Source organism: Heptranchias perlo, chromosome 11 (assembly GCF_035084215.1).
Source record: "Heptranchias perlo isolate sHepPer1 chromosome 11, sHepPer1.hap1, whole genome shotgun sequence".
NCBI lineage: Eukaryota > Metazoa > Chordata > Chondrichthyes > Hexanchiformes > Hexanchidae > Heptranchias > Heptranchias perlo.
In genome coordinates, this window is record NC_090335.1 from 56635942 (window position 1) to 56651749 (window position 15808).

Genomic DNA, 15808 nt, shown 5'->3' on the forward strand with positions numbered 1-15808 from the left:
GAATCCATTCATTGTTGTTGCACAAAGTATATGGAATGAGCAAACCACTGCATTTCTCATGGAATTGATGCATTCTGCTTATCTTTGTTAGATTATTTGGTCAACGTGCTTATTTTATGAAGGCTAGAGTCTGTACTTGGCTATAAAGTGTCTGTCAACCTATCATTGCTGTATTGCTGTGAAGTTGGTTGGATAATAAATGTCTTTTACATAGTTAAAACAATGTTGCTGCATGGAGTGTCTCATGTCACTCTTGTATGATTCTTTTTGAATAATATTGAATTAATCAATCAATACACTATCTTATGTGTAGTATAGTATTGTATGAAATATAGTATTAGGTGCACAATTCATGGTTACATTGGAATCCATTTAATGCTATTATAATGAAAAAATAAGGGCAATTGTACAACAGTGCTACATTGTCATGATGTCCAGTAATATAAATATATTCATCAATACAACTCAGGTGTTATTTTCATGAAATATTAAGAAATTTGTATCTGGTTTCCTTCTTGTCCCCTGCAGACCATGAGGTGCCAACCTCTGACGCTCCTAATGTGTTTAGTTTAATCTCAGACTATGAGCTACCGGTCTCTGACACTCCATATGTGTTCAGTCCAATCCCAGAATCTGAACTTGCTAACATAAGAGATAAAGAAGTTACAGGTACCTCCAACAATATTGATGTCTTGGGTGTGAACTTAGGAATGGAGTAAATAATTCTAAGTGCATGTTGAGGTTTGCGTAGTGACAGAAAGTTAGGACACATGCTATAGATGCTATGCCACACTTTTACAGTTAAATGAGTGTTCGGTTTACTTGTGTATGAAGTGTATTTGATAGTCAATACACTGCCTTGCATGCAACCCATTCATTGTTGTTGCACAAAGTATATGGAATGAGCAAACCATTGCATTTCTCATGGAATTTATGCATTCTGCTTATCTTTGTTAGATTATTTGGTTAACGTGCTAATTTCCTGAAGGTTAAAGACTGTACTTGGCTATGAAGTGCCTGTCAACCTATCATGGCTATATTGTTGTGAAGATTGTTGGCTGATAAATATCTTTTACGTAGTTAAAACAATGTTGCTGCATGGAGTATCTGTTGTCATATAACTCTTCTACGATTCTTTTTGAATAATATTGCATTAATCAGTCAATACACTATATTATGCACAGTATAGTATAGTATGAAATGTATTATTGAGTGCACAATTCGTGGTTACATTGGAATCCATTTAATGTTTCTATAATGGAAGAATAAGGGCAATGGTGCCACATTGTCATGACGTCGAATAATATAAATATATTCATCAATACAACTTAGGTGTTATTTTCATGAAATATTAAGAAATTTGTATCTGGCTTCCTTCTTACCCCTGCAGACCATGAGGTTCCAAACTCTGACGCTCCTAATGTGTTCACTTTAATCTCAAACTATGAGCTGCCGGCCTCTGACACTCCATATTTGTTCAGTCCAACCCCAGAATCTGAACTTGCTAACATAGGAGATAAAGAAGGTACAGGTACCTCCAACAATATTGATGTCTTGGGTGTGAATTCAGGAATGGAGTAATTAATTCTAAGTGCATGTTGCGGTTTGTGCTAAAGTGACAGACCATTGGCACCCATGCAGTAGATGCTATGCCACACTTTCACAGTTAATTGCGTGTTTGGTTTACTTTTGTGTGAAGTGTATTTGATAGTCAATACACTGTCTTGCATGGAATCCATTCATTGTTATTGCACATGGTATATGAAACGAACAATCCACTTCATATCTCGTGGAATTTAAGCATTTTGCCTATCTCTGTTGGATTATTTGGTGAATGCGCTTATTTCATGAAGGTTCGAGACTGTGCTTGGCTGTAAAGTGTCTGTCAACCTATCATGGCTATACTGTTGTGAAGTTTATTGAATGTCAAAAATCTTTTATTTAGTTAAAACAATGTTGCTGCATGAAGTGTTTATTGTCATATCACTCTTGTATTATTCGATTTGAATAGTATTGAATTAATCAGTCAATGCACTATGTTATGTGTTACTTAGTATTGTATGAAATGTATTAATAGGTGCACAATTTGTGGTTACATTGGAATCCATTTAATGTTATTATAATGAAAGAATAAGACCAATTCTTCAACAGTGCTACAATGATGTCTGGTAATATAAAGATATTTCTGTTTCTGTTACATGTCCCACTGCTATCAGCTGCTGATGGCCCTCATTTTAAAATCTAAATCAAAAGACATTGATGTTATCCAGTAACTAACTTGGACAGCACTTGCTTACACAACCTTCCTCTTATTGCAAAAACGGTATTACTTGGTTAATACATTATCTCTTTCATTGCCTAGAATAGAATTAAATCAGTGGCCTTACATAATGAAAGAGTGAGAGGCTAGTTATACCAGGTGCATTATTCTCTTGGGATAGCCACTAACATTTAGAAGTAATGTATACATCACCACTAGTATTGATTTTGAAAAAGATCACAGAGATTTCACTTGGTTTATTTGTTATCTGTTACAGATTATGAGCTCTCACCATCTGACACTCCAATAATATCTAATCCAACCCCTATATATGACTCAGGAGAGAAAGAATTAACAGGTATTCCCTAAACTACCTGTGGCACGGCTGTAAATAATATCACATGTCTGTGCAGAAAATTTTATAAGCTTCCATGGCTTACATTATTCATCATTCTGCATGAATTTTCTTCTCTCCATAGTCTGTCTGACATTTTAAGAAATACATTTATTCCATATCTGTAGTATTTATGGAATTACCTCTACTGTTTGTTCAGTGTTTGTTTTTGTACTATCTATCCATATTAAACTAAACTGATGACTGCCACAACAGAATGTTTCACACATATATCTGGAAAAAAGCTGACGTGCATGAGATAATGCGGAATCATTAACATTTACCCGCAAGAACAAAAAATGTATGGAACATGAAAGGCCCGTTTGACGTAATGAGCTTCTTTGAAAACTAGTGTAAGAAATCAGTTGCAATAACCATCCAAATTAGTAAGTACTGAAAAGTGCAAAGTACTAAGAATATCACCTAGACTTTCTCAATTTTAAGGCATAAGCCAAAATGATATCAACTGGTGACATAAATTAAAAGTACATTCTATGATTGATATGCCGCATTCTTTCAGTTTCATTTAGTGAACTGTGTTTTGCACTGGTATGAAGTGTATTGGTTAGTCACTACACTATTGGGGCGATTTCACCCCTACCCACCTGAAGGAAACTGGGCAGGGAGTAGTTAGCCATGAATGTTCCGTTCATGCTGTCTTCTATTTTAACCTGCTGTTCTGAGCAGGAAGTAAGGATGCCCGTCTAAAGCTGCCGGGTCCTTCTTTAAATATGCTGATCAGACTTTAACTGGTGACCTGAGCAGGGAACCCATTGTGGATTTTCTGCCAGATGAAACTAGCAGAAAGAGATGCCAGGACCAGAAGGGCCCAAACAGATACAGCGTTTAACTTTTTAAAAACTTATTTTCTGGGGCCAGGAGTAGCAGGAGTGCTCCTCCGAACACCACAAGGAAAGTTGAGGTCTCCTCTGCCCCGGGCTCCCTCCCAAAACCCCTTCCCCGTGATTTACCCAAATGCCGACTAACTTGCCATCTACTACTTCCTGCCAGTTTCAGGCAGGCAACTGGCCGGGGGGAGTGCTGCTGATGCTTGAGAGTTACATTTGCCTAGCCTCACTCTGCCAAAGTCAGCGGGGGTTTGGCACTCACCTCGGCCATCTCCCACCTAATTCCCACTCTGGGTTAAAATTGGGCCTTATGTCTTGCTTAGAATCTTGTTGTTGCTCTTCTGTGAAATTTATTTGATGCGCAATCCATAGTGTATCTCAGAAATATTAAGGGCAGTGCTTGTCTGAATTACGTTGGATGCCCAATAATTTATCTATTTGTGGAGTTATATAAAATGTATTGCCTGGTGAATATCCTTGTTTTTTGTGGAGCTTAAGTATTGTCTATCATCTTATCATGGCTATGCTTGTGTGTAGTTTGTTGGATGGTCAATAAGCCTTGCATGATTCATTGGACTTTCTTTGCATAAAATGCTTTGCCTGGTCAATCCATTGTATGTTGGAGTTAAAGTATTGTTGTTTCTTATCAAGTCATTTGTTATATTTATATAAAGCACATTGAACTAACTAATAAAGATATAAACATAGATGTCCCCTAAGATAAAAAGAAGGCAGGTTATTGACACTAGTGTTGTTCTGATGAAAAACACAAAGGTTTGTATTTGGTTTCTTTGTTGCTCCTTACAGACCAAAAGCTGCCAACCTCTGACACTTCACATGTGTTCAGTCCAACCTCTGAACTTGACCACATAGAGGACAAGGGATTCACAGGTACTTGTGGTAACCTATAGTGTGGACAGTAATGCTATCGTGTAACATTATGCAGAAGCTATTTATATGATAGCAGCTTATTTTTATTCTGCACTTAAGTTATTTCAAGGAATTACAGTTTAATGTTACTGCTTTATCTTTAATGCTGTATGTTCATTTTGAGGAGTGCCAGAATGCAGCATTTCACTTAGAAATGAGTAAAAGCTGATGCAGTGATGTTATTTGGCTTTGTGAATATTTAGCATAGAGGATGTTGCTAGATCGGTGATCATCTATGCTAATCAACCATTTTGAGACGGTGTGAAATTACTTATATGTGCATTTTTAATGCATGGTTGAAGTGATACCAATCTGTAACATAAACATTGGACTCCTGTGTCATAAATGTTACACAATGCTAAAAGAACCTCTGGTTTAATTTTGTGAAAAAGTGTATTGGGTAGTCTTTTGATTGCTGTTCTGTGAAATATATTTGTTGAGCAACATCGTACATCTTATAATTTGTAAGGGCTGTGCTTGCCTGAATTACTTAAGATAACCAATCAACTATGTACAACATGGTGTTTAGACACTGTGCTTATATAAATGTATTGGCTGGCAAATATTGTGTATTTCACAATGCTTAAACATTGTTGTTACATCCAGTGTCTGTATCATCGCTATGCTTATGTGAGGTATGTTGGATGGTTAATGTGCTGTGCCTTTCAGGAAGTTTTGTGAATTTTGTTTTGATAAAACATATCAGCTGGTCAATATATTATAGAGCTGATGTAGCAGTTCCAGTGCTAAAGTGGCAGTTTTCAATGACCTTTGCACTTGTTGACATCATGTGGGCCACATTTGTAGGATTTCCTGCAGTTCAAATCATTAAATATGCACTGTGACCTCCCAGCCCAGATTGGACCTGCCTGCAGGAGCTCCTGTCGTTAGGGATAGGTTGGAAATAGATATAGCTGAGGCTCTTAAAGGCTGCATCTACTATTTAAAGAGACTGCTTTATTGTTGCTGAGCAGAAAACTAGCTGGCCAATGAGGCTGAATGCCTCTTGCCTGTTTGGGACCTCTGGGGACCCACTGCACAGCGGAAGCATAAAATCTGCTTAGCAGGAGGCAGCAGAAAAAGGATTTTCCTTGAACTTTCCACATTTTTTTTGGCAATAATGGGGCAGGTAGAAAATGGGCCATGGGTCAGTTATATCAGAAGTGACGGCGCGCTCCCACTTAGGGTAAATGTATTAATGATGGGGTGATACCATGGGCTCGATTTTACCGGCGGGTTTCCTGTGCGTTTCCAGCAGGGGGGGGGCCCGAAAATCCCGATATCCAGGCACGTGACCGGATCGCGCCACGATCCCGCCCACTTCCGGGTTCCCCGATGACGTGCGGGGGTGCGTGCGTAGCCCCCGCTGGTGGGAATCCCGCAGGCAATTAAAGCCAGCGGGATGCCACTTGAGTGTATTTATTTCGCTTGTTCAGGTCATTAACTGACCTGATTAAGGGACTGTGTGTGATTTTGGAGAAACATGGGACTGTTTCACACACTGGGGGAAACAGTCCTAGTTGAACTGGACGTGTTGCAGCCGTCAGCCTGTGGCAGCTGCAAAGTTCCATTTGACAGGTTGGGGAGTGGGGGGGAGATCCTCACCCATTGCAGGAGGCCGCTCTGTCACTTGGGACAAAGTGTGGCCTCCACCACCCCCCTCCTGACGGTCAAAGTCACCAACCTGCACACTCACCCTGGGGTCCGGAGACATGTGCCTACCTTGCGGACCCCCTCAGATGTACATATTGCGGATGGGGGCCGTCGTAGCTGCAGTCATGACCCCCTCGGAGGGCGAAGAGCATCACCAGCCTCGCCATCCACGCCGTCCACCTCTGACACGTGGAGCTCCACAACAGAGTGCTGTGACACATCCACCTGTACAGCAGGAGGGAGGGCTACCGCAGAGAGAGACGCGTCGCAGAGGGCACTACCCTCGTCACAGGGTCCACAGACCGAGGCGCAGCTCCCCGGACCTCTCTGAGCAGCAGTGCACACGGAGGCGCAGATTCACTCGACATGTAGTCGTGGAATTCTGCAGCCTCTTTCATGCCGAGCTGCTCCTGGCTGGCCCCAGCACCATCTGCTTACCTGTCGCTGCCAAAGTCACCACTGCCCTCCACAGCTTCTCCTCCGCATCCTTCCAGGGTGCAGCCGGGTACACCGCCGATGTCTCTCAGTCGTCTGCGCGGAAGAGCCCTGCAAATACACCTGCACCTACTCTGCAGTAACACAATGGGTGGCATCAGTGGTGGGTCCTCATAGTGATACCCAGGAGCGGGCATTATTGCACAAAACAGACAGGATTCGCGGAGACATGGAAGTGGTGGTGCCAATATAATGTGTGATGTGAGTTGTTCTGAAATTCAATATAGGTAACACCCATGACAAACCCTCAAACACCCTTGTGCATCCCCTTCGTGCTCACGACACGTTTGCCTTACGCTGCCTACTGCACATATGTGATACATGCCCTGTGGCTGCAGCACAGGTGGTGGCAGGTTGAGTGAGGCTGGCCATGAGGGAGATGCACGAGAGGGTGCGTATGGGATAGAGCCATGAGATTATATGAGGATTGGGTTGTGTGTTAGTGGCGGGGTGAGTACTCGCGAGGTGAGTAGGTGCAGGTAAGATGAGGATGGGGTTTGAGTGGGTATGAGGGGTGATGTGACAGAGTGGTGTTGGCGGTGCCGAAGGAGATGTGGGGTTGTGGCAGACGGAGTGTAGGGGAAAGACTACGTGTTCTCACTGTGGCTGACCTACTGCGGTCATTGGAGCGCCTCCTGCACTGTATGCAGGTGGGCGATATGTTGGTGGTGCAGGTGACCTCCTCTGCCACCTCGAGCCAGGCCTTCTTGGTGGCAGAGGCAGGCCGCTTCCTCCCGCCCGCTGGGTGGAAGATCTCTGTCCTCCCCCTCCTCCTCACCCCATCTGGTGATACCTGGGGTGAGGCATCATTAAACTGGGAGCAGCCTTCCCTCTGGGCTGCTCCATGCTGTAATGTGTTCTATTGGTTGCAGCATCTGTCAGTGGAGGACTGCCCCTTTAACTAGAGAGCCTCCAGCTGACAGATCGTAATGCGCATGCGCAGCCCGCCCGACGCGCAGACCAGCAGCGCGGAGCCCGGAGGAGCAGGTAATTGGATCCCATTAGTGTGTTGCCTGCTACGATCGCGCGGGCAACCCACTAATTTCACCGAGCGTGTTGACCACGCTCCCGAAACCCAACCCGCCGGAAACCCGCAGGCCTGGTAAAATCGGGCCCCGTATGTCAAATTTTCGATCATTTTTGGCCTAGCAATGCTGAATGCTAGGAATAGCATTACTTCACAGGTGTCTAGCATTGCTAGGCTAAGTGAAACATGTAGAAAAATTTGCTATCATATTCGTCAAGTGGCAAGCTCCCAAGCACAGGAATCTCACCAGGAGCCAAACAAAGAAAATCCACATAAACTGACCCCTGTACCTTCGTCAGGGTCAGCAGCTAGTCAGTTGGGTGAATGCAAAGCCTGCCTGCCCACCACACTTATGCAGTTGAGGAAAATCCCGGCCACTAAATACTGACTCCCCCACCTCTGCCATGTGTAAGTCAGGTGGTGCGCAGCTAAAATGAAACCAAGTGGGATAAACCTGAATGCAACTGTATTTGCAGGTTTGGGTAATTTTCGTGTTGTGGGCGTGCACTGGGTACACCTTGTATTGGCCGCTTACCCAATAGTAAAAAAGAACTTGTGTAGAAATTGCTGGCTGGGACATTGACTGCATTATTCAGCTGAAGAGATGTCTGGCAGCAGTCTGGGGAGAAGAAGGGCTTCCAGCTTTGATGACGAGGTGATAGAAATCTTGCTCTGGCAAGTACAACTCAGGAGAAACTTCCTCTTTCTGTACAATGGACATCTGGTCATCAATGTAGTAGCAGCAGTGTTGCAAAAAATTCATCGATCTCACCAGAAGGGGAAAGTTAGAAGCCCGCAACATCAACTAATACTTATGCATGGATGAAACTAATACCATTGTGAACTGTCCATTTGCACCCATGCATTCCTTCACTTTGCCTCCATGGATGCTCATGAAGCTGCACTGTGTACTTTCCAACTACTCCCCTGCCCACCACCACCACTTTTGATAGAAGGCTGCATAGGACAATCATTTTCCAACGCCTGCATGTTGCACGTTTCTGTCTTCACAATACCAAGGACAGTACTGAGACACATGGGCAAAGGGAGATTTCATGCCACCCATGGTATCTAAGCGTGCTTTGTTTGGAGACGAAGGCAACAAGTAACAAGAGGGATAGGGTGGCCACCAGATGAGGGCAGCCACCTTGCATCCTTTGACCCCTTTTTGAGTAGCAGGTTCTCCAAATCCAGGGATGGGGATTGGATGAGGTAGCCGGAGATGAAAAAACAATAGGCATGGCCCATTTCAGGATTTGTACAACACTTATCCTTCTTTCACACACTTTTCTGTTCCATAACTGACACAGAAGCTCCCTGCCAGCTCTTCAACGAAAGCTGCTTGACTACAAGCTTTTATGAGGACATCTTGTTTTCCTCTTTCTCTGTCTGCACATATGGCAAAAGATGCTATCCCAGGCAGTCAGAAATGAACTCACCTAGCACCTCACTTTGCAAAGCAGCATCACTGATCCATTTCACCCAGGATATTTAGATTTCAATTTTGAGATCAGCACATTGGATAATGCACATAAGCACAAATGAACAGAAGCAGGTGGAAGAGCAGAAAATGCTTGGCTTGACAGTGAGACCACCTTCATCCACAACGGCCTCAACCGGGATCTTGGGTTCATGTCACACTACACGTAACCCCACCAGCGAACAAATGTTACCTGTTTTTAATATAACGGGTCATTGACTGTCTTCCTTCTCTTTCTCTCTTTTTTTTGGGGGGTTTGTATATTCGGTGGCCTTTTAGGTGACACCTTTCTGTCTGCTCACTGTGATTGCCTTGGCAACGGGCAGTAATCACCAGGCATTGTTCTGTGATTTTCAAATGCGAAGGATTCGAAAATTTCATTTCCACACCACCTGAGGAAGGAGGAAGCCTCCGAAAGCTTGTGGAATTTAAAATAAATTTGTTGGACTATAACTTGGTGTTGTAAAATTGTTTACAATTCATCCACAACTGAAGAGAGCAAGTATCTTGATCTCTGGGGCTCATCATTTGAAAGAATTATGCTTTTGGAGCATGAGAGATTATTAGGGTCACTGGTGGACATGCCAAGGAGCATTCAACACATGATGGCTCGTATGGAGAATTTTATACTTCACATGTGTGAGGTTTTCATCCTTGAAAAATATGCAGCCAGTCTCCAGGATTATCTTCAGCACAGCCCCTCACAGCAGAAGCCATTATATCTCTGGCCCCCTCCTATTTCTCATCTACACGATGCCCCTTGGTGACATCATCCAAAAACACAACATGACGACACCCAGCTCTACCTCACCACCACCTCCCTCAACCCCTCCACTGTCTCTGATTTGTCACGCTGCTTGACCGACATCCAGTACTGGATGAGCAAATATTTCCTCCAACTAAATATTGGGAAGACCGAAGCCATTGTCTTCGGTCCCCGCCACAAACTCCGTTCCCTAGCCACCAAATCCATCCCTCTCCCTGGCCACTGCCTGAGGCTGAACCAAACCGTTCACAACCTCTTCATCCTATTTGATCCTGAGATGAGCTTCCGACCACATATCTGCTCCATCACCAAGGCCGCCTACTTCCATTTCTGTAACATCGCCCGTCTCTGCCCCTGCCTCAGCTCATCTGCTGCTGAAACCCTCATTAATTTCTTTGTTAGCTCCAGACTGCACTATTTCAATGCTGTCCTGGCCGGCCTCCCATCTTCCATCCTCCTTCAACTTATCCTAACTCGAACCAAGTCGCGTTCACCCATCACCCCTGCGCTCACTGACCTACGTTGGCTCCCGGTCCAGCCACATGTCGATTTTCAAATCCCTTCATGGCCTCTCCCCTCCCTATCTCTGTAACCTCCTCCAGCCCTACAACCCTCCAAGATCTCTGCGCTCCTCTAATTCTTGCCTCTTGCACATCCCCGATTTTAATCACTCCGCCGTTGGCGGCCGTGCCTTCAGCTGCCTAAGCCCTAAGCTCTAGAATTCCTTCCCTAAACCTCTCCGCCTCGCTACCTCTCTCTCCTCCTTTAAGACGCTCTTTAATAGCTACCTCTTTGACCAAGCTTTTGGTCACCTGTCCTAATATCTCTTTATGTGGCTCGGTGTCAAATTTTGTTTGATAATCGATCCTATGAAGCGCCTTGGCACATTTTACTACATTAAAGGCGCTATATGAATGCAAGTTGTTGTTGTTGTTATATCAGTCTTTTCCTCTGTCTTGAATACTCAGACTACTAATGTACAGGACTTCAGTTGCAATTAATTCATAGGTGCTTCAGCGATTTCATTGTTGAAATGAGGACCCCTCACACATAAAGATCAGTTGACACAGTGAATGGAAACCATAAACAGGAGCTGGCTGGACCTGGCAATGGATGATGTTGTTGACTCTTCCAATAACAATCCACAGCAGTCGGTCACCACCCCCCACCAACAACTTCAGAATTGCCAGAAAGCAAATAGTCAGGCTGCCATGCAGCTGAAGAAGTGCAGGAGCCTGCAGCAGGACCATTTTTATATTTTGCCCAAATAAGCTGCTGCCCTTTAGACAGTGAGTTTCTCAGCTCAGAACATGTCTGACTCTGGTCACCCGTTTTCACAGACAATCTGAGCGCACAGTACATTCCTTGCAAGAAAATCAGGGAATCATCTGCTCATTTCAATATTAATAGCATTCATTTTCATATTTAAATGAAACTCTTGCCCATTTTGGACAAGAGCATTTTCAACTGGCAAAGGAGGTCAGCCAGAAGCTGGCTCCTCCTAGCTCCACAGCATTACTGTGGGCCTTCGGCGGCCCGTGTTTGACCCCGCTCCCATTCTCCTCCCCCCTTCCTCCCAGGACTTACCTGAGGACTACTCAGTCGAGGCAAGCGGCCCAAATTGGATCGGGCCACAGGGCGAGCTGCCTCTGGTGGAATGAGAGATGCCGGCAGCTTCCTCGGTGAGGCCCAAGGACCAATTTAGGGCGGTTTGTGGGCCTCCCGGATCGAGCGTGCGCTGGAAGCATGTCCAAAAGTGGGCCAAAATGAATTCAGCCCCCATTTATTCCACATACCAGTTAATGTACTGATAGCTTTAGTGTTGCATGTCCAATTTGAAGTAACTTGATGAGTGCTAGAGCACAGCATTCCACTTAGATATAAGTAGACGGTGATGCAAAAGCTGTTGCTTGGCCTTGTGAATATTTGCCATAAAGCTGTTGCTACCAGAGATCACCTGCAATCATCAACCAAACTAAGACTAAAGAAATTATTTAAATATTCAATTTTAAGGCGTAGCTAAAGTGATAGCAACCTGTGTTATAGTTGTACACTTCTTTCTTGTGTCAGAAATATTGCTTAGCACTTAGTAACTCTGCTGCATATTTGTGTAAAGTATATTTGGTAATCAGTACACTGTGTTTTGCATGGAATATTCATCTCTGTGAAATTTTAATGATAGGCAACACATCATGCATCTTCATAGCTTTTAAGGGCTTTGCTTGTTTGAATCATGTTGGATGGCCAATAAACTGTGTACCTCTCAGATTTTAGAGATTTAAGTGTGTCATGTGGCGAATATACAGAGAAGGCAAATTATTGGTACTAGTATAATTTTGGTGAAAAACACAACATGTTTGTATTTGGTTTCTTTGTTGTCCCTTACAGACCATAAGCTGACAAATTCTGACACTTCCTATGTATTCAGTCCAACCCCCATATCTGAACATGGTAACATAGAAGACAAAGAATTCACAGGTATTTGCACTAAACTATGAAGTAGGTGCCGATGCTGTCACTTGACATTATACAGAAAATATCAAAACATGTAGTGCCTTATATTTATTCCATATTTAAGTAAGACTGTTTTATCTTTAGTGCTGCCTGCCTATTTTGAAGTAAGCTGAATAGAAGGTCATACACAAAGATGTTATTTGCTTTTATGAACATTTGCTTTGGATAATATTGCTATCAGAGATTATCTGTAAATGTCAACCGAACTCAGACCGGAGAAAATATTTACATATGCAACTTTAAGGCACAGCTTAAGCAATATTGTCCTATGACATACATGTGTACCTTCTGTGTGGTAAGTATTATGCCACATTTAGTAAACTCTGGTTTACTTTTGTGCAAATTGTATTGAATGGTCAGTAAACTGGCTTGGAAATTCTTGGGTCCCTGATGTGGCGACATAAGTGCGATGGAGTAGGACCTTTGCCCGCCGAAATTGGAGGAGGCTACGCCCGTCAGAAATCCCAGGATCAGCTAATTTGAATAATCCTAGTCAGACAAAGGCAATAGTCCCACCAGCAGAGCACCGGTAATGCTCGGGGTGGGGGTGGAGTGGAGCAAGAGCGCAACTTGTTTATTTAGAGGGCTGCATGCAGTTAAAGGACTGCTCAGGCTCTTGGAAGAGGAACTTAAATGGCGGGTGCAACAGAAGAGAAAAGGCAAAGCAACTTCTCGGAGCAACTTCTCTCTGTGCCAAGTTAGAGAAAGAAGGGACGCAGTAGTTGGGATACCAAGGAAGAACCCATCACATGCAGTAGCATGAGGCCATGTAGGAGCAGGTAGCTGTGGCTGCAAATGGGACCTCCAATACTAGAAGTACCCCTTGCAGTGTCGAAAGAAGTTTAATGACCTCACCATGTCAAAAAATGTAAGACTGTTTTCAGATGAATAACTGGGCAGATAACTAAATCAGAAAGAAGCAAACGGGCATTTCTTGGCACAATAGTCAAGCAATGTGCTTAGAGGTACGGGCACCATTTTCCTTGTCACTTGGCACCACTTGTTACGTTGCACATTCCGTAATAACGTGCTAGCACATTGAAGTCTCACATCCTAGGTCCTTGGTCCCTTACACCTATTATTAATACCATCCATTCCACAAATCCTGCTGATTGTGATTGCAGGATCTGGAGTCTGCAGCAACCAATTAATACTATGCCTTCTGAAGGAGAAGACCGCACACAATGCCAGAGAAGGCCACTGGAGAGGACGTGCCAACATCCAGCATTTAACAGCAGTAGAGAAAGAAAATGAGGAAGCAGTGGCAATAATTAGCTTCAAGTGTGGCCTGGCAGTTAGGAGTGGAGATGTGGGTGTGTCTACGCCAGCTGAGAAGATTGCTGGAGCAAGACCTTGCCATCCTCTCGACATCTGGCAACATTGGCAACCACACACCCACCCCGTCATTCACTCTTGTACTCAGCAGTCTACTTGACTGGCTAAAGATAGTGTAGATGAGGAATTGACACATGATGAGACACATAGCACAAGGAAGCCTGACAATGCAGATGTGGAATTGGAGTCTGATATAATTGTGCAAAGGCATGACATATTAGCCGCTGGCTGAAGAGTAAGTGCATAATAATCACAGGTCCTGTCATGAAGAGAAGGATGCTAGCAGAGCATGAGGCACAAATGGAGTTTCTGCATGGCCTCTTCCAAGATGTGCATCAAGTTGATGGGATGGTGGTGGAGTCCACCACTGTACTGTGCACCAACATCTGAGAGGATTTCAAACCAATGCAGGGTGGCCTGGATCAAGTGACAGCTGCAAGAGTATCTGCAAACCTTCCTCTGTTTCATGAGAGATTCAGGCTAATCAGTCAACTCGATGTGGGGCCTTGAATGAAGGAATGCGGATCTTGGGGGACTGTCTGCAGAAGTCAATGTTAACTGGTTTGCAAAGTACCAGGAAAACATCTTCGATGGACTGAAGGATATTCATTTGACTCTGAGATTTAAGGAACTCTCTGATTTTGTGATGTCCATTCTCCCATTGATCATGTTAATCAGATTTCTTTTCCCAATACCAATGGAGTAACTGGTTTGCATATCTCAGAGGCTGCTTCCCCTTATGACAATGGCACAGAGGAGCACTCCATCAGTGTCCTGCAGAAGCCTTCATCTTGCAGGATCAGGCTGCCAAGGAGCCTATGAGAAAGGGTCAGTCTGTCCCATGTCAATCCTGGGACAATACCCTGAGAGAACAGCCATCTTCATCCTAAGAGCCTCTTAATATTTTGCAGCAACCTTCTACATCTCAGACCCCAGTCCTTCAAGTGGCACATAGAAGAAGTATTAGAATAGAGCACAGACAAACTCACATGATCACAAGGGTGTGCATGGTAACAGAACCAAATGATGGTTTGGTAAATAATTGTACTAAGTCAGTGGACTATTTGGTGTAAGGACTGTTTGGTGTTTGGTTCTCTTGTTTGACAATAAGGAATAGGTAAATTGCTGATGTTGATGCTTGGGATTAGGATGTGATGGCTAGCTGTGAGGAGAAAGAATTTTACTTGGGCCAGAGAGAGGTTGATAAGAGGAGACAGGTTTTTAATGGGCTCTAAACAATAGAGCTCTATTTATCTGTGATAGCGTGCTGAATGAGTCCATCTCTCAGCTGTGTAGCAGCATAAGCCACAGCACCTGCTTCCTGTTCTTCATGGACTGAATCTTCTTCATCAGAGTGCTGTCATCAGGCTCCCTGGCATTCTTTGGAACATCTACCATCAATCCTTTCCCGATTGCAAAGTTGTGAAGCACACAATTCATAAGACAGTGCTGGGCACATAATTTGTTACAGGTCAGTCATCAGGCCATTTGTTTTTATGCTTATACGAAGCACATTGAATTGACCAATAGAAAAACAGACATAAATGACCCTTACAATACAGAGAGGGCAAGTTATCGACACTAGTGTCATTTTGGTGAAAGATACAAAGGTTTCTATTTGGTTTCTTTCCAGCCCATAAGCCGCCAAACTCTGACACTCCACGCATGTTCAGTTCAACTCCAATATCTGAACCCGAGAACAAAGAAGACAAGGAGTTCACAGGTAACTGCGGTAATGCTTGTAGTACGAGAGCCATTGCTGTCATGTAACATTGAGAAAAAACTATTTACATGTGCAATGTCTTGTATACTTAAGTTATTGTAAGGAATACAGTTTAATATACTGCTTTATCTTTCATGCTGCCTTCCAATTTTGATCAGTGCTGGACCACAGCATTTCACTTAGATCCAAAAAGATGAACAAAGATTTTGGTTTCTGAATATTTGCCATAGAGGATGTTACTAGACCAGAGATTATCTGCAATAGTCAACCAAATTGAGGCTGGAGAAAATAGTTATTTGTGCAATTTTAACGCACAGTGAAAGTGTTACCATCCTGTGACTTAAGATATTTACCTCCTGTGTTGTAAACTTTATCTCGCATAT

At 43.6% G+C, this 15808-nt stretch overlaps 1 protein-coding gene across 1 annotated transcript in view; it reads left to right on the plus strand.

Annotated features, from left to right (window-relative positions):
• The first annotated feature begins 1754 nt into the window (after positions 1 to 1754).
• LOC137326844 (target of Nesh-SH3) overlaps positions 1755 to 15808 on the plus strand; it is a 92387-nt gene continuing 78333 nt past the window's right edge. The window contains exons 1-5 of the mRNA XM_067992224.1: positions 1755 to 1863; positions 2538 to 2618; positions 4310 to 4393; positions 12242 to 12331; positions 15336 to 15425. Coding sequence (XP_067848325.1) covers positions 1755 to 1863; positions 2538 to 2618; positions 4310 to 4393; positions 12242 to 12331; positions 15336 to 15425 — 454 coding nt within the window. The remainder of the gene's footprint in view (positions 1864 to 2537; positions 2619 to 4309; positions 4394 to 12241; positions 12332 to 15335; positions 15426 to 15808) is intronic.